This window comes from Ursus americanus, chromosome 33 (genome assembly GCF_024610735.1).
Source record: "Ursus americanus isolate L20-20 chromosome 33, mUrsAme1.1.p, whole genome shotgun sequence".
NCBI lineage: Eukaryota > Metazoa > Chordata > Mammalia > Carnivora > Ursidae > Ursus > Ursus americanus.
In genome coordinates this window covers 3,728,345-3,748,181 of record NC_142159.1, presented here as the reverse complement: position 1 = coordinate 3,748,181, position 19,837 = coordinate 3,728,345, and the positions used below count along the sequence as shown (strand labels likewise).

At 35.8% G+C, this 19,837-nt stretch overlaps 1 protein-coding gene across 6 annotated transcripts in view; it reads left to right on the top strand.

Annotated features, from left to right (window-relative positions):
* AGO3 (argonaute RISC catalytic component 3) overlaps positions 1-19,837 on the top strand; it is a 125,748-nt gene that overhangs the window by 73,341 nt on the left and 32,570 nt on the right. For all 6 annotated transcript variants that reach the window (XM_045782422.2, XM_045782423.2, XM_087858685.1 and 3 more), the window contains 7 exons: positions 583-717; positions 4,880-4,967; positions 5,092-5,239; positions 5,658-5,777; positions 8,455-8,577; positions 8,908-9,041; positions 12,062-12,246. In XM_045782422.2, the coding sequence (XP_045638378.1) occupies positions 583-717; positions 4,880-4,967; positions 5,092-5,239; positions 5,658-5,777; positions 8,455-8,577; positions 8,908-9,041; positions 12,062-12,246 (933 nt within the window). The remainder of the gene's footprint in view (positions 1-582; positions 718-4,879; positions 4,968-5,091; positions 5,240-5,657; positions 5,778-8,454; positions 8,578-8,907; positions 9,042-12,061; positions 12,247-19,837) is intronic.

Sequence of the window (19,837 nt, the reverse complement as noted above, 5' to 3'; positions counted from 1 at the left end):
TCCAGTTCTGAAGCCCAAGATTAAGAAATCATGGTGGTTGACTATTAGAGAGCTACCAACTGTAGCTAGATGACATTGGGCAGATACTCTTTACTTATTACTTCCTGTAGTTTGGATTAGCACCAGTAACATGTAATACCACTGTCTTCTCAGATGTGTACAAGACAGGGAAAGCTTTCACAAGAATAGATAAGCAGGCCAGGGTGGCATAGAAAGCTCTGTTTAAGAAATAATACCTAACCTTTTCATCTTAAGGGCCTCTGGCATTTGTCCCCTTACAGGCCTTGTCTCATACCCAGAATACTTCTCTTTACATGTAGCAGATAATGGTATTATTCAGTTACGCATGAAGGAAGCTAGATTATAAAAACTGTAGGATTTGGCTTTTCTCTTCTTGAGCATGTCTTTCAGTCAGACAGCCGTCAAATTGAAACTGCTCAATTCAGCAATGCTTTTTTTATATACATAAGTATGCATAAAGGGTAATTGTAACTCTAATTAATTAATTATGGAAACGGAACACAAGTCTCTGAATTTTTTTATGGAAACATTAACTCATACTATTTGTGTTTTTCTTTTTAGTTTCTGCCACTGCCTTCTACAAAGCACAACCTGTAATTCAGTTCATGTGTGAAGTTCTTGACATTCATAATATTGATGAGCAACCAAGACCTCTGACTGATTCTCATCGGGTAAAATTCACCAAAGAGATAAAAGGTGAATTAATTAGCGTTTGGAACAACTTAACTATAAAATGCATGAATATAACAAACTTTTATTGAAAAAAATTTTTAAGTCTATTCATATAACATCATCTGTAAAAATATAGATTATAAAATGTTACATTAAATTCATTGTCATTACATCTTAGCGTTTGAATGAAAGAAATGAATGAAAGTAATGAAATTAATATTGATACCAGCTAACTTTTCGTTAATACTTTGTTACTTACTAAAGGTATAAGAAGAATATCTCATGGAAAAATGTTTCTGTAATACTGTTAAAAGTAGGAAACTTATTCCAAAAATATTGTTATGTCAGAATTGGAGTCATTATTTTAACATATTCTAAAATAATGACTTATTTTTCTGAAATGATTGAATATTTTACTCCTTTGAAACGTTATGGATACAGGACTAGCCTGTTTCATGTGTTATTTTAGAGTTCTTTTTTTTGTGTACATTATATAGTTGACCATTGATCTTGTGTATTTTAGTAAGTAGCTAAAATCTGTACAGTGGTGTTGCATCCTATGTATATTTTACTAACAAATTCATCTCTACGTGGTCTTCTAGAGAAAAAAGAAAAAGTAATTTTAATAGTGTTCTAAAATTTATATTGTATTTATTTCATCTTTATATAAAGGTACATTTCTATATACATGTACAGCTTCATATGCAAACCCATAAACACTGTACTCTATCAGTAATTTAAGGAATTTTTAAGAGTAATTTTGATTGTGTAAAATTCTTGCCTTGTTCACAGCTTAGAACCTGATCCTCAAGTAAGATGTGACTCCACTGTATTTAGTTCTTTATTTAGGCATGAAGAAGAATTAGATATTCTCTAATTAGAATGAGTAGTATAAATTCTATTTATATTAAGTGTTAAATCTTAAATAGTCAGAAATAGTTATTTTTTTATTTAAGATTTTAACTCTTTGTTGCAGACAATTTTCAGCTTCTGGTTTGAATGAAACATTGCAGTTTGTTCACTGAACATCTTTCAGTTCCCCAAATCAGTTAGAATAGCTCAATACATCCTGCTTGCTCCAGTAATCATTCATTCTTTGCCATTCAATACCCAGGAGAGAGATAGTCACTGTTAATAAAACATTAAAAGGAAAATCCTTCCTGCTTTCAAAATGAGCATCCATTTATCTCAAGTTATTTAAATGCCAAAATAATAAAATGTTATATATTAGTGTATTGCAACCATACCATTGTCCTTTCATAATCTGTATTAACTGCACAGTTAGCATTGTTGAGAGGTTAGTGCATTACCCACCATTAATGTGTGATCATCAAAATGCCATGGTTTCCAGTGGAGTTGCTGCTTAGTTACCACCTCTGATATCATGAAGTCACTTACATTATTTTGCGGTAACTATGCAATCAACTCATATCACCACTCTATCACAGAAAATACAAGATGTACAGAACAAGGATGCAACTGCTGCCCGAAGAGCATGGACTCGATCTTAACTTCAACTGCTCAGGGGCCCAAAGAAATGACTGAAAAAATGACTAGAAAGCATTATAAAGTTGATGTTATAGTGAAGGTAAAGCCAAGTTTATAGGTTAAATATTTGATTTATTAAAGCCAAAATTTTTTTTGGTTGGATGGAGGGTTTTGGGAGGGACCTGGGCAGAGAATTATCTAGTCCATTTTTTAAAATTTCAACTTTTGTTAAGCCCTGGGTTGGGTCAAATCCTTAGGCGCCTATGACCCTAGATTCGGGGTAGAAATATCTGAGTTGGATCTAACTGACCAACTGATGATTTTTTTCCCTCCATTCAAAGTTAAAAAGACTTTGTTGACTTTTTTTGGGGGGGAGGTGGTTTGTTGTTTTTTAAAAGAGAGTTCTTTGACATACACCATGTAATCCTACCATGGAAATTCAAGAGAGTCAGAGTTATGTGTTCTGTGCTATTTATTTGGGCTTAATTTTTAGCCAGCATAAGGAATTTGATGATAAAACTAGTGATATAAAGTGTGCTGTAATGAATAGATTTCCTTCGTACGTTCATTTGGTTCCAGCTGAACTTTTATCTAAATATTTAATAGTAACTTTAGGGTGGTTCCTTTGTACAATTATTCATCATGGTTAAACAGAATATTGGAGGAAGTGTATAGTAAAAGTACCATATGTTTATAAAAGAACCGATTTATTTTTGGTAAAAACTTACTAAGTAGGCTATTAGAATCTTACTAATAATTTCTCTAATTCAGGGGAAGACTTGAAAACAAATTGTTAAGTGGTGTAGATAACAGAAAAAATTTTTTAAAACATAGTATTTCCGAACATAATATTTTTACATCCTGCTGCTTCATATTGTTACTTCATATTGCTTACTTCACATTTCCTTCTTTACGAGGCTTTCTTTAGATAATATCTTATTTTCTAGTCTCCTTTATAATATAGAGGCATAGTAAATGCTCTAGTCTGAAATTTTAGGTTTATAAAGGTAATTACTAAAAACTACTTACTACTGATTCAGTTAGGAGTACTTCTCAAGAAAAATCCATACCAATGTGGTACAGTGACACTATGTCCATTTAACATCTTAATTTGCGCTGATCTATCAGAAGAAAATATTACTGTGAATGAACTTTGTGTTTGGTACTACAGTTACTAATTAGATAATAAAATAAGTTACATTGTTGCAGGGCTCAACTTTGCCAATATTGATATTTTGGGCTGGATAATTCTTTGTTGTGGTCTGGGGTGGGAGGTAGTGCTGTCCCATGCATTGTAGAATATTTAGCACCATCCCTGGATCCAAGAATCCCTAAATCGAGCATGCATTAGATGCCAGTAACACCCCCCCCCCAGTCATGACAATTAAAAATGTCTCCAGACATTACCAAAGGTTCCTTGGAGGGCAAAGTTGCCTGTGGTTGAGAACCACTGCACAATAGGAATCACAAATAAAATGGGGAAATAATGCAAAAGTAATACCATAGATACTATCAGGAAACTAAAAGCTGTCCTTCATCTACCCCTTTCTAGATTTTCTGCCTTAGGAGTCTAGGCCATAGTAATAGAGTTGCTTATCTATAAGCAGTGGCCACTGTGTCAGTTTGTTAACTCTTCTCTAGGTAGCTCCAGGATTGCACTGGCAAATACAGTAGTACCAGCCACATGTAGCTATTTAAATTAATTAAATTAAAATAAATTTTCACTTTCTTAGTCACACTAGCCACATTTAATGTGCTCCATAACACATATTGCTAGTGATTAGCACAGATATAGAACGTTCCATCATCTCAGAAAGTTCTGTTGGACAGCACTGCTTGAGAAAATTAATCCCAGAAAATTTCACCAGTGGTTTAAAAGACCATTGTTTCACTTTCTAAAGCAGGCCTGGGATCTTCAAACTCCTATGGTCCATAGATGGACTGCAAGGATCCAGGAACATCTAAAATCATATGCTAAATTATGTGTATATGCAGTTTTCTGAGAGTTTATTGCCTCTATCAGATTCTCAAAGGGGTCAGTGATTCCATAAGAAGGTAGGGATCACCTGCTCTAAGAATTGTTTTGGTTGCATTTGATTTCTGATAGACAGTAGTAAGAAAGCTGTGTCACTATCTTATACTTCAAATAAATTGTCATTCTGCTTCTGTTAGAAGTGCCTGGAATTTTTTTCTTCCTGCTTTAAAAATCTTTGAAGGACTTCCTTCTTGAGATTCATGAAATTCTAATCTTCAGTCACTGTGTGATGACTGGGCTATTCAAATATCACATACTTTGAAAATTATAGACTGTGTTGAGAATTATTACAACTCCTCTTTCATTTCCTCCTTCCTTCTCCCAGCATAAATACCTAAATTTATTATAAACAGGGTTTTTTTTTTTTTTCAATTAATGGAGAACCTTGCCCCTTGTTCTATAGGCTTTGTAAATTTTATGATTCTGTTTTTTAATGTGTAGAACTTGATAGGATAGGGAAAAAATGTTTGGAGTTAGATCTGTCATGATTGTAATCCTTACTAATCCTTACTAGTAATGTTATTTATAAAATCCTTTATTAATATCACATTGCCTGTATCACAGATTTTCTGTTTAGAATTTGAGTTTGTATAGTAGTGAACAGGTTTAATAAATATTCGACATGTGACATTTTATAACCTCAGTTTTTCTTGTTGGGAACAGGTCTGAAGGTTGAAGTGACTCATTGTGGAACAATGAGACGGAAATACCGTGTTTGTAATGTAACAAGAAGGCCTGCCAGTCATCAAACGTAAGAAAAGCTGGTGTTTGTCAGAGCAGAGATTGATGTGAGGCAGCTTGCTCTAGTTAGTGGATTGGGAATTTTGCTCACCATAATGAGATGAGAGTTGTTAATGTGTACTTTTTTTTTTCAGCTTTCCTTTACAGTTAGAAAACGGCCAAACTGTGGAGAGAACAGTAGCACAGTATTTCAGAGAAAAGTATACTCTTCAGCTGAAGTACCCACACCTTCCTTGTCTGCAAGTGGGGCAGGAACAGAAACATACCTACCTGCCACTAGAAGTAATGTGTTTAGGCTGTTTGTTAATATACTCTTGTTCATTATTCTTTTGGATTTTTTATGGCGTATAATTTACTTCATGCTCTCACATTTGTTTTGGAGATTGAACTGTTTTTAAATTTTATTTTAAAATTTTAATAATGAAAGAATATGGAAAATTTCATCCACAATCCTACCACTGTAAAGTAACAACTGTTAACATTTTGGTACAGTTCTTTTCAGCCTTTTTATCCAGTGTACATTTCACCCTGTTATAATCATACTGTAAAGCAGTATTGTTTACTACTTTTTTACTTAACATGATATTAAGAAGAAGCAGTTTAGTGAAGTAGATCTTAAAATTTTAATTTTGCATGTAATTGGCAATGAGAGTTAAAAAAAGATAAATACATCTAGTACAAAACTTTTTTCTGTTTGTAGGTATGTAATATCGTGGCAGGGCAACGGTGTATCAAGAAGCTAACAGACAATCAGACTTCCACTATGATCAAAGCAACAGCAAGATCTGCACCAGATAGACAAGAGGAAATTAGCAGATTGGTTAGTACTTGACCCTAGAAATGGAAATAAAAACATGTTAGGATGGGGGCTCCTGGGTGGCTCAGTCTGCCAAGCATCTGCCTTTAGCTCAGGTCAGGATCACAGTCCTGGGATGGAGCCCTGAGTCAGGCTCCCTGCTCAGCAAGGAGTCTCCTTCTCCCTCTCTCTCCACCACTCCCCCCATTCATGTTCTCTCTCTCTCTGCCAAATCAATAAATACAATCTTAAAAAAAAAAAAAAAAAAAGTTAGGATGAGCTACTGCTAAAGAGCCATGTCCTTATCAGCTCATACATTATTACCATTTCACAGACTATCAAAGTTAATCATGGGGATTAATGGGAGGGATCATGGAAGTCATCCAGTGGTGTTCTGGGGGTAAACCTTAATGGGTTCTATGAAAAGGATTAGATCCTTCTAATTTAACCCAAAGCTCTTTAATTAGATCCAGAGCAGATGCTCTCCGAACCAATGTTTCAGTTTAGTGAACTGGAACTTGATTACCTCCTGCCTAAAAGAGAAAGGGAAAAGGAAGAAAAGTCAACGTATTATGACTAGCAATAGTGAGTCTTAACCCTCAGTAGGATTGCTTAGCCCCCAGTATCTGATTGGTGACTAAATAGGATGAATAAAGAAATATGAGATTGCTCCAATCATGTAGGGTCTCTGAGCTGTATCATTGTTCTAAATGGATAGGAAGGAAGAGTATCAGTACCACTTTATAAAACTGGTAGAATAAGGCATAATGAAAAATAAAAGCCACCTGGATCTTATCTTACTCTCTTTTTGAATACCATTTGTATTGTGCAAGTGAAGAGAAAGAAATCTAGAAATAGGAATATTACTTTGGGTAATAGTGAAGATTGTTGTAAAAGGGTTACAGAACCGGCCCTTTTATTCTATAAGTCAATTACAGGGAAAAAGCCTTTTTCCCCGTATGGTTTTATAAAGAGTAAATAAAAGTTATTACATGATATTTAATTAGGAGAATATGGGTTGGTTTTCATCATGGATTTTTTTCTGATCTATTACGACAGAATTTTAAAGCCTTTAAGAGGCTAAACCTCTCTACTATCTCTACTTCTAACTCATTTATTATAACTTTTCTTCTGAAGAAATAATATCCTATCATGGCTAAAAGCACAGGCTTTGGAATTCTAACAACTCCGGGTCCAAAGTCTATCTTGTACGCTTACTTACTGTTACTATTATGTTATTACAATCATAGCACCCAGAAGACTAGTGCAGTGATGTAGAGTGGGAACTCCAGAAGCAGGACATACATGGTTTCAGATTCTGTGTCACTTGCTTGGCTAGATGCTTTTTAGGCCAGTCATTTAACTTTACTAAGTTTTAGATTTATCCTCTGTAAAGATTATAAAAGACCTTCTTTTATAGTTACTGTGGAAATTAACTACAAAACTTAAACACCAAGCATATCACGCAGCAAGTTTTTATTTAGAGTGGTTGTTACTCTTTGTAACTCCCTATGAAGATACACTAAAACACACCAGAAATGAAAGGCGTTTAAGCTTAAAGAATCGTTAATGCCTAACCTTAGAAAACAACCATTCCTGCTTATTGTGGGAAGATTCTTTTTACATATTTAGATTATAGTTTTTTTTAATGGATTGTTACTCAAACACTTGAGCACCACCTTCATTTTGTAACCTCATTTGACTTTTACTCTGAGACCAAGTAAATATGTTTTGAAAAACACAGTTACTATAGCATACTATAAACATGAATTATATTCTGAGGTCCAGGTCTATACTGAATTAAAATAAGTTCTTTTTTTTTTTTTTTTTTTTTTGAAGATTTTATCTATTTATTTGTCAGAGCGCGAGAGAGAGCACAAGCAGAGGGGAGCAGCAGGCAGAGGGAGAAGCAGGCTCCCCGCCAAGCAAGGAGCCCGATGTGGGACTCGATCCCAGGACCCTGGGATCATGACCTGAGCCGAAGGCAGACGCTTAAGCGACTGAGCCACCCAGGCATCCCAAAATAAATTCTTTATCAACCAGTATTGCACTGTATGTTAACTAACAAAATTTAAATTAAAAAATTCTTTATCTTTATAACTACAGATATATTAGGTAAAAATTATCATCTGTATCATTTTGGCTTTTTTATCTGTCTGAAATGTATCACATTAAGTAAATTTTATAATATGGCACTTTTTATCTGAAAATATTCAAGTAATTTTATATAAGTTGTAGATCAAGTAATTAGAAAAAAAAGCCTTAAGATCATCAATATCTGCTATCAAACTCTGTAAAATAAATTTTAATAATATATGTCTGGATCTTCTAATTAGAAGTTCTTAACATTTTTTGGGTCAGGAATTCTCTTCTCTTGTAATCTCTCGGCCACCCTCTCCAAAATGCATTAGGTTTAATCATATAAAATTGGCATCTTCATGGATTGTAAATAGTTGAAATTTCTTATTATTCAACCTGATACATTTAAATTTCTGTAAATTACCAAAAGGTTCGCAAACTTCCTACAGTCCATTCATGATCTGTCATCCCAGGTTAAGATTCCCTGTCCTATAGTTAGGGCATCATTGACTAGATCCAAAACATTGTGGACACAGTGAAGAAAAGAAAGTGGAGGTTTCTAATGAATGAAGCAGGGGGTTGGGGGAAATTCTGAAAGTAACTATGAATTTTTTTCTGCTAGGTAAGAAGTGCAAATTATGAAACAGATCCGTTTGTTCAGGAGTTTCAATTTAAGGTTCGGGATGAAATGGCTCACGTAACCGGACGTGTACTTCCAGCACCTATGCTACAGTATGGAGGACGGGTAAAACCTCTTGATAGTTTTTTAATTATAAACATACAGTTTCTATATAAAGAGAAGAGCATCCTAGCTAAGTCTGAGTTTTGGAAAGTGGTTTTTTTTGCTCCAACAATACTTCTTTGTTTCAAGGCATCTTTGCTTGAGTTTAGAATTTTTGGTTTGTACAAAAAAAAATATAAGTAATATTGATTTAGAGCAGTGTATTATATGTAGATTATCAGATATTTATCAGTTCAGTAATTTGAAATATTTTTCTTTTCAGCTCAATGAAATACATTTTATGTTAAGTGTTTCTTCTTTTTTGCCTTATTTCTCTTTCTCCTTTTTCTGTAGAATCGGACAGTAGCAACACCAAGCCATGGAGTATGGGACATGCGGGGGAAGCAATTTCACACAGGAGTTGAGATAAAAATGTGGGCTATAGCTTGTTTTGCCACACAGAGGCAGTGCAGAGAAGAAATACTGAAGTAAGGCATGTCATTAGTTTGGTTTGGAGAACTTTTTGTGTTTCAATTTTGTGTTTCAACTTTAAACTACTCAGCTAATGTTCTAACCAGTGTTGCCTCAATATGGAATATATGTAATCACTGAACATTTGAAAATGTTTCTTCTCAATAGTTTGATGGAGATTTCTGAATTTTTTAGTAAAGTCATTGATTCATTCTTCTAGGCATCCTAACAGTCTAGCTCATGTGGTATAGGAGCCTCATTGGCTTTTGATGGCAAATAGGTTTATTCCCAGCCTTGCCAATTCCTATCTTTATTACCATGAATAATTTATTTAATTTCATTATGCTTCAGTGTTTTACCTTTTTAGAGAGAACAATACCTATCTCTTGGGTGAGGATTAAAGAAGGTCCTTATGTCTCAATTGAGCTCCTTGAAAGAGTGACTTAACTCTTCATTTTCACTTTACTTCCGAAAATTTGGCCTCCATCTCCACCACTTTCCCTGTTCTCCAGATTCTTTTCCTCAGCATGTAAGTGCTCAGTAATCTTCTGTTGAAATTTGAAACAAACAAAAAATTTGTCAATTTTCAATTTACCTAACTTATTTCAGGCTTGCAGGCTTCTGTTTTCTCACCCTCTGAAATCCTCGTGCTCTGCTGAAACTAGTGTCTGCAAGATCTCCAACATCTTTGTGCTTATCAATTCTAATGGTCTTTCCTCAGCCATTATTTTTCTCAGAATTTGTGCATCATTAAATACAGTTGACTACTTTCTTAACATTCTCTCCATTCTTGCCTTTCTGGTTCCTTTTTATCACTTGGGCTTCTCTTCTCTGTCTCCTCTCCTTGGGACCCTCAAGTCTTTGAGACTTTGGCAGTCGCAAAGGCTTCTGCTGTCATTCTTATTTGAGGAGCCATGCTGTCATGAAAAAGTACTGCCTCCACTTGTGACTACTCCCCCCCAAAAAAAACTGTCAGGCTTCTCTTAACAAAGAATAACAATAAAAATCAGTAGGACATTGAAAATCTTTCACTTGCCTCTTAAGCCCCTGCTCCATTTTCCTATAATCTGGACAAAGAAACTGAAGCATTGTGTTCCCTCTGTCTCTGGCGTTTCTTTTTTTTTCTCTTTCCAATCATACTGCTCTTTACTGAAAATCCTCCTTCCTATCCCTACTTCTCTAAATAATACCCAATCTTCTGTGATTTGTGATGCTGGAAATAATCTGTCTTAACTCTAAACATACTAGTTTATCACTGTCTTCTCTATTTGCTCTTGTCACTTTCTGCATAAAATACAATTGTACTGTGATTATTTGTGTAAATTTATCTCTCCTCTAAAATCTAATTTTCTTAAGAAAATGATTATTGTCTAAATCTCCACTAAGAGATCCTATAAAGTATGCCCATAATGAATAGTTCTTGAAAGATACAGAGGCCAATTTACCAACCAGGCCAATTCAGAATTAGCCTTACCTTCTTCATATGAGAAATAAACTTTTTCTATTTAATTCTGTTCACTTTTTTTTATTAGCTCCAAATTTCTAAATGTATATCTTAAGGTTCACTTAATACACATTTTTCTCCAGAGTTTTTATCCCCGTTTTCAAATAAAATGTCATAAGGACGGTTTACTACAATGCTATGATCATCTTACTTGAGCTCCAAGAGGCTTAAGAAAATATCTCCAATTGTTTTTCAAGCTTAGAGTTATTCTTTTCATTTTACATTTGTATTTATGGCTTGATAGAATTTTCATAATCTTTCAGTTTGTGGTTCTTATTCACGCTGACTGAAAATATCCAACTTCATACTTCTTGAATTAAACACTAATAAGGAGAAGGAGAAGGGAATTCCTACAAACTTCATCTCTCAGGGAATGAGTGTTTTTGAGCAAAGATAACTCAGATCCTTGACTTAGGACCTTATTTGTTTTAAAAAGAAGTAAAGTGGGTGCCTGGGTAGCGCAGTCGTTAAAAGCGTCTGCCTTCGGCTCAGGGCGTGATCCCGGCGTTCCGGGATCGAGTCCCACATCGGGCTCCTCTGCTGGGAGCCTGCTTCTTCCTCTCTCACTCGCCTGCTGTGTTCCCTCTCTCACTGGCTGTCTCTCTGTCACATAAATAAATAAAATCTTTTAAAAAAAAATAAATAAATAAAAAGAAGTAAAGTGATTGTTCAATCATGACGTCATTACTCACTCATCTTAGGCTAAATGAAGAATTTTGTTTAAATATGGAATGATTAGTCTTCTGTTGTTTTTAGTGTGGCTAAAAGTACATTGAAGTGCTGCCTGCCTCATTTGTTTTTAAATGTGGTTTTCATATTTTTTTTAGTAATCTTTTCTGAGAATATAGTCTTTCCTGCCATCCTAGTTTCAGATACATAATATTGTGGAAGGAAATTCTGGACTAGATCATACTTCTGACTCTACCATTTATCTAACCATTTGATATTGGTCAGATACTTAATGTCCCTGAAACTGTTTCCTGATCTATAAAATGGGAATAATACCTCACCTACCAGCTTCTTATGAATGTCATCATGATCAAATTAGAAAATGTACAGTAGATTAAATTTATGAAGCTCTTACCATGTCTTGGGCAGTGTTGCTAAGTTCATGTATTATGTCATTTAATATTGACACCAACCCTAAAATGGAAGTAATCGTCTTACAGATGAGAGAAAAATTTTGTCTACAATTTCACTGCTACTAAGTAACAAAACTAGGATTGAAACCTGTCATGCTAACTCTAGAACTGAACCCTTAACCAGCATACTAATCTATTACTAATGCCCTTTGTAAACTACAGAATGCCACATAATTATATAACAGTGTTCCTAGTTTGCACAATAGATTACTGATCCACCACCGCCTTTCATATCAGTAGTCTCAGTGACCTCTTCATATATGGATCACATAAATCTTTGCTTCATTCTCCATTCACTTCTCAAACTTTCCATTCCACTTTGTAGGTGTGGCCACTTTGTAGGTGAGGATGACTAGAAAAAGGATTTAGTTTTAGTGATTTCTCTTCCTAGGGGTTTCACGGACCAGCTGCGTAAGATTTCTAAAGATGCAGGGATGCCCATCCAGGGCCAGCCTTGCTTCTGCAAATATGCGCAGGGGGCAGACAGCGTGGAGCCCATGTTCCGGCATCTCAAGAACACCTACTCTGGGCTACAGCTCATTATCGTCATCCTGCCAGGAAAGACGCCAGTGTATGGTAAGAATATCTTAAGATTGCATTTTTCCTCAAGTCCTTGGTATTCCTTTTAAGAATTTTGCTAAAACATGGGGCGCCTGGGTGGCACAGCGGTTAAGCGTCTGCCTTCGGCTCAGGGCGTGATCCCTGCATTATGGGATCGAGCCCCACATCAGGCTCCTCCGCTATGAGCCTGCTTCTTCCTCTCCCACTCCCCCTGCTTGTGTTCCCTCTCTCGCTGGCTGTCTCTCTCTGTCGAATAAATAAATAAAATCTTTAAAAAAAAAAAAAAGAATTTTGCTAAAACATATCCTAAAACTTTGAAACATTAAAACATATTTTAATAGCTACAGTATTTAAAACCATGTGTGGTTACTTTAAAAAGACAAATCAGTAGAGCAAATTAAATAGTCCAAGAAGAGACCCTGTGCAAAGAATTTTAGTAAAGGCGGCGTCACAAAACAGTGGTTAAAGAAAGAATTATTTCTTTAAAATTGCATTAAGAGGGGCACCTGGATGGCTCAGTCGGTTAAGCGTCTGCCTTCTGCTCTGGTCATGATCTCAGGGTCCTAGAATTGAGCCCCATATCAGCCTCAGGCTCCCTGCTCAGCGGGGAGCCTGCTTTTCCCTCTCTCTCTGCTTCTCCTCCCTCTGCTCCTCCCTGTGCTCATGCTCTCTCTCACTATCTCTGTCTCTCTCTCTCAAATAAATAAATAAAATCTTTTTTTTTTTAATGGCATTAAGATAACTTGAGTATCAATATAATGTGGTTAAAAGCACTCAGTTAAGCATCCGGCTCTTGTTATGATCTCAGGGTCATGGGATTGAGCCACGTGTTGGGCTCTGGTCTCAGCAAGAAGTCTGCCTGAGATTCTCTCTCTCCCTCTCCCCCTCACCTGTTCTCACTATTGTACTCTCTCTCTCAAATAAATAAATCTTTGAGGGTGGGGGGGAAAAGCATAGGCTCTGGAGTCAGACAATTCCGCTTAAGACCCAAGTTCTGCCAGATATACTAACTGTATGATCTAGCTGAATTACTTAACCACACTAGGCTTTAGTTTTCTCATCTTTGAAATTGGGATAATGGGGCACCTGGGTGGCTCAGTCCTTAAGCGTCTGCCTTCACCTCAGGTCATGATCCCAGGGTCTGGGATTGAGCCCCATTATCAGGTTCCCTGCTCAGCAGGGAGCCTGCTTCTCCCTTTCCCACTCCCCCTGCTTGTGTTCCCTCTCTTGCCGTCTCTCTCTCTCTGTCAAATAAATAAAATTTTTAAAGAGAAAGAAAGAAAGGAAGGAAGGAAGGAAGGAAGGAAGGAAGGAAGGAAGGAAGGAAGAAAGAAAGAAAGAAAGAAAGAAAGAAAGAAAGAAAGAAAGAAAGAAAGAAAGAAAGAAAGAAAGAAAGAAAAAAGAAAGAAAAAGGAAGAAAAGAAAGAAAGAGAAAGAAACTAAAAATAACTAACCTATAGAGGGTAGTTGTAAGGATGAAATAAATTCACATATATAAACAGGGCCTAGAATAGCACCTGTTATATAGTGAATACTCAGTAAATGGTAGCTATTACTTTTGTAAACAAAGTTTAGTGAGATTAATAAGTTAAACATAAATCATTGAATTGTAATAAAATACAAACAAAGCATAATTTCCAATCTACTGAACGGAGTATAATCATTTAAGTTTAGAAATGATCGAATAGTTCACAAAAGAAAATTGTTAGATTTATTGCATAAAAATTCAGTTTTCTGTATGTCACAAATATATAACTAAAATTGAAAGGAAAATAAATAAATAAATAAATAAATAAATAAATAAATAAATAAATAAATAAATAGAAACCAGTAGAATCTAAAAAATATTTGCAGCAAATGCAGACAACAAAGGGCTAGTTTATCATTAAAATATCTGTATAGATCTATTATTGTGATCGAAGAAAAAATCCTTACATTGTTTTAGATTAACGAGCAAAGAATATGAACCAAAATTTCTCAAGGAAAAACAAAATCAGTAAATATATAGAAAGTGTTGGTTTGCACTAATAGGTAAAGAAACTTCAAGGAAATAAGAGGAAAAATTTTATGTTACTAAATTAGCAAATGTATTTAAATATTATAATATTTAGCCCTTGTGAGGATGCAGTGAATCTAGAATTTTAATATATTGCTGATGGCAATATTCTTTTTAATATTTTATTTATTTGACAGAGAAAGAGAAAGCACAAGCAGGGGGAGCAGCATGCAGAGGTAGAGGGAGAAGCAGGCTCCCTACTGAGTAAGGAGCCTAATGCGGGGCTTGATCCCAGGACTCTGGGATCATGACCTGAGCCAAAGTCAGATGCTTAACTGAGCCACCCAGGCGCCCCAATATAAAATTTTTTTTGTGATTTTATTTATTTGAGAGAGAATGCACATGCACACAAGCCGGGTGGGAGGAGGGAGAAGAAGAAATCTCAAGCCAGACTCCGTGCTGATTGTGGAGCCCAGTGTGGGGGCTCGATCTCATGACTGTGAGATCATGACCTGAGCCAAAATTAAGAGTCTGGTGCTTAACTTACTCAGCCACCCAAGCACCCCAGCAGAATTAATTGATAATATCCTTTTTATCAAAAGTATAAATGTGTTTTTAGTCTGTGATTTAGTATTTCCAATTACAGAAAGGTGTTCAATGGAAAGAATTCATAATGGAGAAAAATCTGTATGTACAAATTTTCATTAATGGTATCTGTGATATTAAAAATCTATTAACTGGTTTTAAACAATAGTAAGTTACAGTATGTTGATGAAATAGTATACAGTGATTATATGATAGTTATACTGATAGTTATACCGATTATAATGATAGTTATAAAATTCAAAAGATGTTTTTAAAGCTGTGATAAAATACAGAAGGTTTTAAACTCAAAGAATTTGTAAATCAGTAAGGAAAGGACAAACAACTCAACTGAAAAATAGACAATGACATAAAACAGAAAAACAAATGGTCCATTATCTTATGAAAAGATGTTTAGAGGCACCTGGGTGGCTCAGTTGGTTAAGCGTCTGCCTTCACCCCAGGATTCTGGGATCAAACCCCACATTGGGCTCCCTGCTCAGCCGGGAGCCTGCTTCTCCCCCCCCCCCAATCAATCAATCAATCAATCAATCAATCTTTTTTTAAAAGGGTGCTTAACCTCATTAGTCTTTAAGCTAATATGAACTAGACTAAGTTGTTTTTGTTGTTGTTTTTTGTTTTCTTTAAAGAGAGCACACACACGTGCCAGGATGAGGGGTAGAGGTAGAGAGAGAATCTTAAGCAGGCTCCACACCCAGCGTGGAGCTAGATGCGGGACTCAATCTCACAACCCTGAGATTATGACGTGAGCCGAAATCAAGAGTCTGACGCTTAACTGACTGAACCACCCAGGCCCTCCTAGAATAAGTTAGTTTTTACTAACAATCATAATACCCATTTTGGTAAATAAATAGAGACTCTCATACTCTGTTCATGGGTGTGAAAGCTGGTATTACCATAGCCTCCAAACTGGTGTTCTTGCCTGCATTTCCTGTAGTTCTTTTTCAGTCCATTCTCTGCACTGCTTCCAGAGTGATTTTTTTTAGTTACTCAATTTTATTTTTTAAAAGTTTTAGATTGGGGTGCCTGGGTGGCTCAGTCAGTTAAGTGTCTGCTTTCGGCTCAGGTCATGATCCCAGGGTCCTGGGATCAAGCCCTGCATGGGGCTCCATGCTCGGCGGGGTGCCTGCTTCTCCCTCTTCCTCTGCTCCCCCTGCTTGTGCTCTCTCTCCCTCTGGTGTCAAATAAATAAATAAAATCTTTAAAAAATAAAAGTTTTAGATTTACAGAAAAATTAAGCTGATCGCATAGAGTTCCTACATGCTTACCCCTTCTCCTGCCCACAGTTTTCCGTGTTACTAACATCTTGTATTGTGTGGTTCGCTTAATGAACCAGTACTGATAAATTATTATGTTGTCCACAGTATACATTAAGATTCACTCTTTGTGTTGTACAGATCTGTGGGTTTTGATAAATGTATAACATCATGTATGTACAGTATCATAAAGGATAGTTTCACTGCTCTAAAAATCCCCTGTGCTCCACCTATTCATCCCTCCCTCCCTCTCTCAAAACCCTGACAACCCCTCGCCTTTTTATGTCTCTACAGTTTTGCTTTTTCTAAGATGTTGTAGAGTTGGAGTCATACAGTATGTACCTTTTTCTAATTGGCTTCTTTCACTTAGCAATGCATTTAAGGTTCCTCCATGTCTTTTCGTGTCTTGATAAGTCATTTTCTTTTTACTGCTAATATTCCATTGTATGGTTGTACCACAGTTTGTTATCCATTCACCTATTTTTTTACCTTGCTTCCAGTTTTTGGCAATTATGAGTACTGCTGCTATAAACATTCATATATAGGTTTTTGGGTAGGCATAAGTTTCCAACTGACTTTAGTAAATAAGCAGGAGCTCAAATGCTTCATCAAATGGTAAGACTGCCAAATTTTCTTCCAAAATGGCTGTACCAGCACGCCTGGCTGGCTCAGTCAGAAGAGCATGAGACTCTTGATCCCTGGGTTGTGAGTTCAAGCCCCACATGGGGTGTAGAGATTACTTAAATAATTAAACTTTTTAAAAATTTCTGTACCATTTTGTATTCCCACCAGTAACAAATGAGTGTTCCCTGTCGTACTGCATCCTCGTCAACATTTGGTATTATCAGATTTTTGGATTTCAGCCATTCTGATAAGTGTATGGTGTATCTTGTTTTAATTTGCAATTCCCTAATGACTCAAAATGTTGAGCATCTTTTCATATTCTTATTTGCTGTCTGTATTTCTTCTTTAGTAAAGTGCCTATTCCAGACTTTTGCCCACTTTTACGTTGGGGGAGTTTTCTTATTTTTCAGTTTTAAGAGTTCTTTGCATATTTTGGTTTCAAGTTCTTTATCATATATGTATTTTGCATATATTTTCTCCCAGTCTGTGGCCTGTCTTTTCATTCTCTTAACAGTTTCTGATGTTAATAAAGACCAAACATCCGGGGCGCCTGGGTGGCTCAGTCGTTAAGCGTCTGCCTTCGGCTCAGGGATCGAGCCCCACATCAGGCTTCTCCGATGGGAGCCTGCTTCTTCCTCTCCCACTCCCCCTGCTTGTGTTCCCTCTCTCGCTGGCCGTCTCTATGTCAAATAAATAAATAAATAAATCTTTAAAAAAAAATAAAGACCAAACATCTTTAAGTCCAACTCATTAATTTTTTCTTTCACAGATCTTGTTTTGGGGGTTATAATTAGAAACTCATTGCCAAACCCAAGGTCACCTGAGTTTTCTTCTGTATTACTTTCTGGTGGTTTTATAGTTTTGTTTTTACATACAGGTTTATAACCCATTTTGAGTTAATTTTTGTGGAAGATGTTAATTTTTGTGAAAGATGTAAGGTCTGTGTCTAAATTCATTTTTTTGCATGTGGCTGCTTTTTCCAGTACCATTTGTTGAGAGGCTGTCTTTCTCCATTAAATTGCCTTTGCTACTTTGTCAAAGATTAATTAACTGTATTTGTGTGAGTCTGTTTCTGGGTTCTTTATTTTGTTCGATTGGTCTGTATGTCTGTTAATATGCTAATACTACACTCTCTTGATTAATGTGGCTTTCTAGTAAGTCTTGACATCAGGTAGTGTCAGTTCTCTGACTTTGTTCTTCACTATTGTGTTAGCTATTCTAGGTCTTTTGCCTCTCTATGTAAACTTTGGAACGATTTTGCAATATCCACAAGATAACTTGCTGAGATTTTTATTGGCTTTACATTGAATCTATCAGTCAGGCTGGGAAGAATTGACATCTTAACAATGTTAAATATTCCTGTGCTTGAAGGTGGACTGTCTCTCTGTTTAGAGCTTCTTTGATTTCTTCTATCAAAGTTTTCTAGTTTTTTATAGATCCTGTACACATTTTGTTAGATTTATACCTAAGTATATCTTTTTTTTTTTCTTTTGGTACTAATATAAATGGTACTGTGTTTTTCATTTTAAATTCCAGTTGTTTATTTTTGGTATTTAGGAAAGCAGTTGACTTTTGTATATTTACTTTGTATCATGCAACCCTTACTAGTTCCATGTATCATGTAGTTTCTAGTTCCAGGAGGCTTTTTAAAAATTCTTTTGGAGGGGCACCTGGGTGGCTCAGTTGTTAAGCGTCTGCCTTCGGCTCCGGGCGTGATCCTGGAGTCCTGGGATCGAGCCCCACATCAGGCTCCTCTGCTGGAAGCCTGCTTCTTCCTGTCCCACTCCCCCTGCCTGTGTTCCCTCTCTTGCTGGCTGTCTCTCTGTCAAATAAATAAATAAAATCTTTAAAAAAAAAAATTCTTTTGGATTTTTCTACCTAGACAGTCATGTACTCTGTGAACAGTTTTGTTTCTTCCATCCCAGTCTGTATACTTTTAGGTCCTTTTCCTTTTGTTAGCTAGGAGTTAACAGTATGATGTTAAAAAAAAAAAAAAAAAACAGTATGATGTTGAATAGGAGTGGGGAGAGGAGACATCCTTGCATTCTTCCTGATTTTAAGGGGAAAGAATCTAGTTTCTCAGCAGTATGAATGATGTTAGCTATAGGTTTTTTGTACTTTTTTTTTTTTTTTTTTACCGAGTTGGGGAAGATCCCCTCTAATCCTACTTTGCTGAGAGTTTTTATCATGAATGCATGATGGAGTTTGTCAGATGCTTTCTTTGTATCTACCAATATGATCATGATTTTTCTTTCTTAGACACTTAATGTGATCAGTTGCATTAATTGATTTTCACATGCTAAATCCCACTTGGTCATGGTGTATAATTACTATACATTGTTGGATTCAATTTGCTAATACGTTGAGGATTTTTACATGTATGTTTATTAAAGATATCAACCTGTAGCTTTCCTTTCTTGTAATGTGTATATCTGGTTTTGGTATTAGGGTAATGTTGGCCTCAAAATAAGTTAGAAAATATTCCCTCTGCTTCTGTTTTCTAGAAGTTATTGTAGAGAATTTGGTATCATTTCTTATTTAAATGCTTGGGAGAATTCATCAGTGAAACCATCTGGGCCTGGTATTCTCTTTTTGGAAGGTTCTTAATTATTGATTAAAAAATTATTGATTCAATAATTCAGTAAAAACATGGAGCTTGAACTCATGACCCTGAGATCAAGACCTGAGCTGAGATCAAGAGTCAGCCACCTACCCAACTGAGCCACTCAGGCACCCCTGATTCAATTTCTTCAAAAGAAACAGGCCCATTCAGACTTTCTATTTCTTCTTTGTGAGTTTTGGTAGTGTCATTCAAGGAATTGTTCCACTTCATATAAGTTATCAAATTTGTGGGCCTATCGTTCATAATATTCTTTTATTATCCTTTAAATGCCCATGGGACCAATAGTGATGACCTTTTTTTCACTTCTAATATTAGTAATTCATATCTTCTATTTTTTTTTTCCCTTAGTCTGGCTGGATGTTTATCAATTTCGATGATATTTTCAAATAACCAACTTTTTGGTTTCATTGATTATTGATTTCTTATTTTCTGTTTCATTGACTTCTGCTGATTATTAGTATTTCTTTCCTTTTGCTTGTTCCAGGTCTGTTTTTCTTTCTCTAT